Source organism: Cucurbita maxima, unplaced genomic scaffold (assembly GCF_002738345.1).
Source record: "Cucurbita maxima cultivar Rimu unplaced genomic scaffold, Cmax_1.0 Cma_Scf00010, whole genome shotgun sequence".
Classification (NCBI taxonomy): domain Eukaryota; kingdom Viridiplantae; phylum Streptophyta; class Magnoliopsida; order Cucurbitales; family Cucurbitaceae; genus Cucurbita; species Cucurbita maxima.
Genome location: NW_019272026.1, coordinates 2,484,214 through 2,493,093, shown reverse-complemented (window position 1 = coordinate 2,493,093; position 8,880 = coordinate 2,484,214). Strand labels below are relative to the sequence as shown.

The 8,880-nt window shown below is 40.3% G+C and overlaps 2 protein-coding genes across 6 annotated transcripts; one reads left to right on the top strand and one right to left on the bottom strand.

The window, feature by feature from the left end:
* Positions 1–5,152, top strand: LOC111485572 (protein TRIGALACTOSYLDIACYLGLYCEROL 3, chloroplastic-like). Of its 3 annotated transcripts, none has more exons than XM_023132503.1 (11): positions 1–559; positions 902–1,030; positions 1,755–1,850; positions 1,958–2,035; positions 2,232–2,293; positions 2,430–2,505; positions 2,718–2,825; positions 3,797–3,972; positions 4,075–4,159; positions 4,780–4,896; positions 5,004–5,152. In XM_023132503.1, the coding sequence occupies exons 1-10, from the start codon at positions 371–373 to the stop codon at positions 4,816–4,818; spliced, it is 1,038 nt and encodes a 345-aa protein (XP_022988271.1). In that variant the 5' UTR covers positions 1–370; the 3' UTR covers positions 4,819–4,896; positions 5,004–5,152. The 3 variants fall into 3 exon arrangements, with proteins under 3 accessions (XP_022988271.1, XP_022988272.1, XP_022988270.1); XM_023132502.1 differs by having other exon boundaries at positions 5–571; XM_023132504.1 differs by lacking the exon at positions 902–1,030 and having other exon boundaries at positions 1–571.
* A 544-nt stretch (positions 5,153–5,696) lies between these two features.
* Positions 5,697–8,550, bottom strand: LOC111485567 (leucine-rich repeat receptor-like protein CLAVATA2). 3 transcript variants are annotated; one of them, XM_023132494.1, is made up of 3 exons: positions 8,330–8,550; positions 5,854–8,244; positions 5,729–5,807 (listed from the first exon to the last, which is right to left on the bottom strand). In XM_023132494.1, the coding sequence occupies exon 2, from the start codon at positions 8,191–8,193 to the stop codon at positions 5,905–5,907; it is 2,289 nt and encodes a 762-aa protein (XP_022988262.1). In that variant the 5' UTR covers positions 8,194–8,244; positions 8,330–8,550; the 3' UTR covers positions 5,729–5,807; positions 5,854–5,904. The 3 variants fall into 3 exon arrangements, with proteins under 3 accessions (XP_022988263.1, XP_022988262.1, XP_022988264.1); XM_023132496.1 differs by having other exon boundaries at positions 5,854–8,192; XM_023132495.1 differs by having other exon boundaries at positions 5,697–5,777; positions 5,860–8,550.
* Positions 8,551–8,880: the final 330 nt, after the last annotated feature.

Genomic DNA, 8,880 nt, shown 5'->3' with positions numbered 1-8,880 from the left:
CATGCCGAGAGCAACACGTCCTGAATTGAAGTGAAAGGACGCACAAGGCGACGTTTGCAAACCCAGTTCATCACGTCACCGCGGCAAGTCTACGAAGGCCAAGAGCTCTGTGGGTTCCTTTCAATCCACAAAGTTTCTGCACATTCCCATCTCTTTTCTTCATCTTTCCAGATCTTCTTCTGGGCAAGCACTGCCGCATTTCGAGTTCATTCTAAAGCACAATTCGTTAAACCATCCTTTGCTTGAGTTGCAAGATTAAATCGAGTTTTCAGGAGGGGGTTCTCATAATCCTATGTGGGTTTCTTTAATAAGTCAATAGGAGGTCGATTTTGGATTAGTTGAATCGTGGTTACTGGTCTATCCCGATAACATGGTTTCTTTATCGGGTTCGGTGTTCTTCCCAGTAACAGTACCCGATTGTTCCTCTCGATCGCGCAAAGTATATGTTATTGATGCTCACAATTCGTTCTGTTTAAAGAAAAAGGATCGGAGAAGGGTTGTTTTTCGTAATTGCATTGCGCCTCCGACGTACTTAAAGAGTAATGGGTCACCTGCCGCCGTAAATTCCATTGTACATCTTTCACTTCTTGACTTATTTCTCTGTGTTCTTCTATTTGCTGCGTCCTGTGCATTTGAGAATTGTTCGTATGTCTGCAAACTCTATGATTTTCCTGTTTGATTGCTTCTGATGTGCCCCAGATCGTCTTGGTCGCAGTTAATATCTGATTGCTCATAATGTTTCTTCATTTTGTTGCCATTTTAGCTATCAATTTATGCATCCATAATTAGCGACAAGGCGTAAATACTTTCTAGCTTTGTTTACTTTGACTATGCACTTTCTTTCAGTGAGTATCTTCATTTGTGTATTATGGTTCATATTTAACAAGGATTACATTATCAGGACTCGTTTAGATCAGAACATATAAGCCCAGAAAATGAGGACAAGGATGAGTCTGATGTTCTTATTGAGTGTAGAAATGTCTACAAATCCTTTGGAGAAAAGCATATATTGAGAGGTGTGAACTTGAAGGTGATTCACATTTCTGCTTATTTAGTTCATTTCCTTTTTCAGTTTTATGCAATTTCTTGGGATTTCTAAGGGCAAGTGTTCTATGTACACTTCCATTACCATTTACATTTTGTGCTTATGTGAGATCCCACGTCGGTTGGAGAGGAGAACGACACATTTCTTATAAGGGTGTGGAAACCTCTCCCTAGAAAACGTGTTTTAAAAACCTTGAGGGGAAGCTCGAAAGAGAAAGCCTAAAGAAGACAATATTTGTTAGCGGTAGGCATGGCCTGTTACAAATGGTATAAGAGCCAGACACTGAGCGGTGTGCTAGTGAGGACGTTGGGCCTCCAAGGAGGGTGGATTGTGAGATCTCATATAGGTTGGAGAGGAGAACAAAACATTCCTTCTAGGGGGAGGGAAGTCTTCCGTTTCTTTCGGAGGTGCTGACCCACTCGGAACAAGACAAGTACGTGTGTAGATAGGACGTTAAGGAAGACAACAAGGGTCGGGAGTAAACCGAAAGGCTTATTCTCTTCGTGTCCCGCTTCCATGAGGTTACGTTGGTTATGTTCGGCTATGCTGTATCTTGACATTTTTTGGAAGACTTTGATCGAGAGAATGTCTCCTTACCTCTACGTCAAGATTCTCACAGCTCTTCTATCAGCTAATCTCTTTGTTTTATATTTATTCATCTTTGTTCTTTAAAAAACTTATACTTCCTCTCCCATTTTTATGTGTATAGATTAGACATGGAGAAGCTGTGGGAGTAATTGGGCCTTCTGGTACTGGGAAGTCTACAATACTGAAGATCATTGCAGGTCTTCTTTCTCCAGACAAGGTACATTAATGACTGTCTTTGAGCATTTTCCTGATGTTGGACTATACATTTTTCAGATTTCCAGGTTTATACAGCTCTCTTCATTCGATTTCTGGTCCCGTGAACAGGGAGAGGTATACATTCGAGGTAGAAAGCGAGTTGGTTTGATCGATGACGAGGAGCTATCTGGTATTCGAATTGGATTGGTTAGAATTTTCTCTAACTTGTATATATTTAAACTATATTCGAGTTAGGCAGACATGTAAACTTTCATATTTAAATATCTAAATCAAGAACTACCCATCAACTTAAGCTTTCGGGTTTCATTGTAATTTAAAAATTCTAGATTTGTATTCAATTCTTAACATGTTCGTTCGTTCGTTCGTTTTTCTCTACCTGTAGGTTTTTCAGAGCGCGGCGCTTTTTGACTCGTTAACTGTTCGGCAAAATGTTGGCTTCCTTTTGTAAGGAACTTATTTCTTAGAAAAAAAACAAAAGTCTTGCCACAATTTTCATTATATATATGTTTTGAGCTTAGCCTGGATTAAGTTTTTCAGTGCTGAAGGGTTCGTCTCATTTGTGTTCTTGTTTACTGCTTAGATATGAAAATTCAAGCTTGTCTGAAGAACAAATTTCAGCATTGGTAACTGAGAACTTAGCTGCTGTTGGGCTAAAGGTTTGACTGTCATTTATTTATAAGATGATGCATACTTATAGCTTCCAAGTTCACTTGGTATTAAATTCCTACTAAGATATAACTACGTCTATCTATCGATGGAACGAGCTGACGTTTCTTGCTTACACATCCTCGAATATGTAGTATGTTTCGTTGTAGGAAGTGCTTCGAAATTTTCCGGTATTTCATATTTTAACTTTTCGTTTTGTTAGGGAGTTGAGGATCGGCTACCTTCTGAATTATCTGGTGGAATGAAGAAACGAGTTGCTTTAGCTAGGTCTATAATATTTGATAACACGAGGAAAGAAGTTGAGCCAGAGGTATCTCCTTTATTGGTTTGATTATTAAGTTATTGGTTTATTTCAATGTTTTCTCTGTTACTCGTTATAGGGCTAGGTCGAACTTTGGGTTAAGATGAAAACGAAGATCTTCTGGCATTTTAAGTTCCTGGTGACGTTAGACTTGATGTATTTTGTAACAGTCCAAGCCCACTGCTAACAGATATGGTCTTCTTTGGGCTTTCCCTTTTGGATTGTCTCTCAAGGTTTTAAAACGCGTATTCTAGGGAGAGGTTTCCACACCCTTATAAAGAATGTTTTGTTCCCCTCTCCAACCGATGTGAGATCTCACAATGGGCTCGAAGGGGGGTGGATTGTGAGATCCCTAATCGATTGGAGAGAGGAACAAGTGCCAGTAAGGTTTTCGTACTCTTATAAAATGCGTCTCCTAAGCAGAGATTTCACTCCCTTATAAAGAATGTTTTGTTCTCCTCTCCAACCGATGTGGGATCTTACAATGGGCCCCGAAACGGGTGGATTGTGAGATTCCACAACGATTGGAGAGAAGAACGAGTGACAGCAAGGACGCTAGACCCCGAAAGAGGGTAGATTATGAGATCCCACATCGGTTGGAGAGGAAAACAAAACATTTTGTATAAGGGTATGGAAACCTCTCCCTAACATACGTCTGGACGAAAAAGCCCAAAGGGGACGATATCTGCTAGCGGTAGGCTTGGGCTATTACAGATTTAGCTTTATAAAATATATTAACGAGAGATGCAAACTAGGAAGGAAGTATTATTGTTAATCCGGCCGGTTTCATAAATCTCGAAGTATTTTCAAATGTGGTTCCTATATTATGTCTGGTTGGTTTTATATGGTTTCATCTAGTCTGTAATCAAACTTGGATGGTGAAGTTGTAATCATATTATTCTCTTTGAAGTAAATGGCAACAAAGTTGCTTACTAGCTGTATGACTGCCTTGTTGACTGATTATAATCAAACGTAATCAGGTGCTGTTGTATGATGAACCAACTGCTGGACTTGACCCAATTGCATCAACTGTTGTTGAAGATCTTATACGTTCTGTTCATATTAAGGGTGAGGATGCTAGTGGGAAGCCTGGGAACATTGCGTCCTATATTGTTGTCACCCACCAACATAGTACCATTAGGAGAGCTGTTGACAGGTTACAGTTTTAACTGCTGTTTTACAACCTCTTGCTGCTGCTTATAAATGTAAATGATTTTGCTGGCGAATCCTTGAAAGAACAAAATTTGATGTTGTGTAGGTTAATATTTTTACATGAGGGGAAGGTTGTCTGGCAAGGAATGACTCGTGAATTTACAACATCTACTAATCCAATCGTTCAGCAGGTAATGAAATAAGATTTTGATTTTGATTGACTCATGCTTTCACGTGGTATGTGTAACCGCCTAAACCCACCACTACAGTTGGTATCAGAGCTAGATATTGGGCGGTGTGCCAACGAGGAGGTTGAGCCTCGAAGGGGGTGGATTTTGAGATCCCACATCGATTGAAGAAAGAAACAAGTGTCAGTGAAGATACTAGGCCCCAAAACCCACCACTAGCAGATATTATCTGTTTTTGCCCGTTATGTATCGTTGTTAGCCTCACAGTTTTAAAACGCGTCTACTAGGAAGAGGTTTCCACACCCTTATAAAGAATACTTTGTTCCTCTCTCCAACTGATGTGGAATCTTACAATCCATCTCCTTTGGGGGCTCAGTGTCCTCGCTCACGCTGTCTGATGTCTAGTTCTGATATCAGTTGTAACAACCCAAGCCCACTGCTAGCAGATATTAAAACGTGTCTACTAGGGAGAGGTTTCCACACCCTTAAAAGGAATGCTCCGTTTCCCTCTCCAATCAATGTGGGATCTCACATATAGCTCAAGGAGTTAGATACAATCGGACCATATTGAGAAAGACGAATATTTTAGTCTATTTTAATTCGTACTATGTTCTTATTTTCAGTTTGCATCGGGAAGCTTGGATGGTCCGATTAAGTACTAGCAGAATCACTAACGATCGTACACTCACCATACCTAACTCTCAGGAAGCAACAGAGCTTAGTTACAGGGAAGACAGATAGATAAGTTCTAATGGACCCATTCTACACAATGTTGTTTCCTTTGCCTTTAAAGCTTATATATATATATATATATATATATATATATATATATATATGTGTGTGTGTGTGTGTGTGTCTGCATACTCCTCTTAGAACTGTCATCTAGTTTCTGTAGCAGCAAATGCTAGAAGTTTAAATCATGGGATATCATGTAGACATTGTTTTGCCTTTCTGCAAAACCACACAAAGAATCTATGGGACTAAAATCTTGGTGTTTCCTTCCTCCATTGATGACTACTTTTGTTCTATCGATATTAAGCAATTAGAGGTTCAACGGCTCAAGCCCAGATATCGTCCTCTTTGGACTTTCTCTCAAGATTTTTAAAACATATATGCTAGGGAGAGGTTTTCAGACCCTTATAAAGAATGTTTCGCTCTCCTCCCCAACCGACGTGGGATCTCAAAATCCACCAACATCTTCGTTGGCACTCGTTCCTTTCTCTAATCAATGTAGAACCCTCTAATACACCCTCCCTTAGGACCCAGCGTCTTTGTTGGCACATCGCCTCATGTTCACCCATCTTTGTGACTCAGCTTTCTCGTTGGCACATCACCCGATGTCTAGCTCTGATACTATTTGTCACGGCCCAAAACCACTGCTAGCTGATATTATCCTCTTTGGGCTTTCCCTTTTGGCCTTCCTAAAGATTTTTAAAACACGTCTGCTAAGAAGAGATTTCACACACCCTTATAAAAAATGTTTCGTTCTTCTCTCTAACCGATGCAGGATGACACATAAGTACTAAAAACTAAAAAGAACAGAAGAAAGAAGAATTGTGTGAAGACAAGAAAAGTAAAAAAGATAGACCATATGTTCATTAACCTAGGATGATAGCTAACTCTGAAATATGTCATACAAAGCTGATAGCTCTGGTCTCATTGGAAGATTTCTCTTCCTTCTATTGAAAAGAGAGGGAAAAGGCCTCAAAGGTAAAAGGAATATACAAGAGAGCAATTCCTACACTTGATTAAGCTTTTGTGTGGAGAAAGTAGTTTCTTGCTCTAGCAGAACACAACAGGGAAACAGTACCTAAGTAGAAACTAACAAATGCACTCAAACAGAAAACCCAAACCGATATCGGCCCCTCCGATTCCGAATCTGATATCTTCCCCGGAACAGTTGGATAGCCAGTGGAACGACACCCTTCGCCCGAAGACTCCACACACAGTTCTGGATTCCCAGCAAATGCACCTGGAAACCGCTTGAATCCCTGCTTCTCCGAAACCAAACCCGAGAAGCAGTTATACGACAGATCGAGAAGTGTCAAATCCTCGAGTATGGATATATTTCCTGGGATTTCACCAGACAGATAATTGTGGGACAAATCTAAGGCTCTTACACTCTGCATGTTCTCTAACCCAGGAAGCTGTCCTTCAAGAATGTTATATGATAAGTTTAAGTATTGCAGACCCTCTAGTGAAAATAGACCTTCCGGGATCGACCCATGTAACAGATTATTTGACAAATCGATTCCAACAGCTGAAGACAGATCATAATTGAATCGTAATTCGCTACCGACATCTACAGCGGTAGAAACTTTAAAATTCACAACTTTCTTTGCTGCGAATGGATCTTTTGATGGCCTACTAATGTCGCCGCTGTTAAAATTCGAGCAAATGTTGAAGTTGACATCAGGTATGGAGCCAGAGAATTTGTTGCTTGAGAAGTCCATCAGCTGAATTACTTCAAATGCAAACAACCAACTGGGAAGGTTACCTATGAACTTGTTGCGAGCGAGGGAGAGATATCTCAGGTTCGACCATTTTGTTATCGCATCGTTCAAATTTCCCGACAGATTGTTGGAGCTGAAATCAACGATCTCCAACGATTTACATCCTGCCAAAGTCAGTGGGACTTCACCAGAAATCATGTTGTTGCTAATGTCTAATATCTTCAGACTATCCAATGCATCAAGCTCAGGTTGAATCTCACCAGAAAGATTATTGTTGTTGAGTATCAAAGCAAGTAATTGAAAGCATCCAACAATGTTCAACGGAATCGACCCCGATAAGAAGTTATACGAGAGATCAATGACTTGGAGATATGTCAGATTCCCAATCCTTGCAGGAATTTCCCCGACAAGGAGATTGTGCGAAAGAAACAACGCCTGCAAACTTCTCAGTTCCGTGATCTTCGATGGAATTCCACCCGAAAATCGATTGTGAGACAAGTCAAGAAGAACAAGCCCTGATTTCTCTATCGTCTCCACGATCCTGCTCGGAAGAGGGCCATATATATCATTGTTGCTCAAGTCCAACACGAGTAGCTGCTCCGAAAACAGGAGTCTAGGAGACATCTTGTAAGTTAAATGATTCGACGATAGATTCAACTGAACCAAAGCACGAAGCGATGCGATACACGTTGGTACGCCTCCAAAAATAGAATTGTTAGCCAAATTCAAAACTGTGAGGGACTGCTTGCAAGCTGAAAAACAAGGAAGAGTTCCAGAAAATCGATTCGACATGAGATTGAGCAAAACCAAAGGCTGCTGGAAATCAAACACATCTCCTTTCAAATAGTTATTTCGAAGATCCAAATACTTAAGGGACGTCGAGTTCGACAAACTCTCAGGCAGTTCACCACTAAAAGAATTGAAACCCAGATCAAGTTTCTGCAGCTTTGTTGAAAAGTTCCCAATCCAAGAAGGAATAGGACCCTTTAAGTATTGGTTCCCAACCAAAACAAGCTCTTCCAAGTTCTCTAGCTTCATCAATGTCTCAGGCACCACACCTTGAAACCGATTACCACTCAAATCAACAGTTCGAAGACGGATCAAATTACCGAAACACGTCGGTATCGAGCAAGAAAAGTTGTTTTGGGATAAAACCAGGTGCTCAAGAAATGAAAGGTTACAGAATCCAGGGTTAATTTGGCCAGACAAGTTCATATCAGAGAGTTTAATGGAAACCACTCTACCAGTCTTGTTTTCACAAGCAATTCCAGTCCAATCTGAACAGTTAGAACCCATCCAGCTTGATAAATTCTTATTAGGGTCTTGAATCGATGATTTGAACGCCAAAAGAGAGGCCCCATCTTGAGGGTTAAGGTCCACTGAGTGGGAAGGGTTTAAGCAAAGAATCACCAAGAATAAGAACAACAGAGCATGCCAATCAAGGGACTTAGAAGGAGAGAAAGAAGAAACCCATTTCTGGGCTGCTAGTGAAGAACAAACCCAGAAAACCCTCATACAGGGAAACGGAATCGATTTACCAAAGACCCAGTTCTTGTTCATCACTGAGAAACGAACCAATTTCATTAAAACTCCAAAAACAGCCAGAAGAATCAATTTTAGTAAAACCCCATTTGCCTAAACATGAGAAAACTCTAAAAGGCGACCATCGATGAGATAATGGTACATATTACAGAACATAGAATGAGAAATAGAGACTTACGAGTGGAAATGAAGCGAGATAGGAAGTAGCGGCAGATGGGGGTTTTTGTTCTTATGGGATTGTGGGTTATCGGAGGTCGCAGTAAAACAGAGATTCTCTCATTACATGTCTTCTTCGTCTTGTTTATGGAGAGAAAAAGGCAGAGCCATTAAAGGGGGAAAAGCGAAACTTCGACTAGGGACGGTAGAGATTTAAAGTGAAAAAGTGAGTGAGCTTGTTGGTCTGTGTGTCCACTCGCTCCTTTTCCTTCATGACCCAAAGTTTTGGAGACTCAAATCGCTAGTTCTCGTCCCGTTTGAAACACGGGGAGAAAAAGTTACTATTGAAAATTACTATCTATATCAATAATGTGCACTTTTTTTTTTTGTTGCTCAATCATAGACAATCATAGAAACTTCATAGTTAAGTGTGCTTTACTTAGATTAATTTATGTTAAATGTTTGGGGTGGTATGTGAAGTAGTTTTCAAGAAATGCAGGAGAATGTTGGGACCATCCGGTGTCGAACCTGAATACTTAAACTTTTTAATCTATTTGTATCCTATTAGATCTC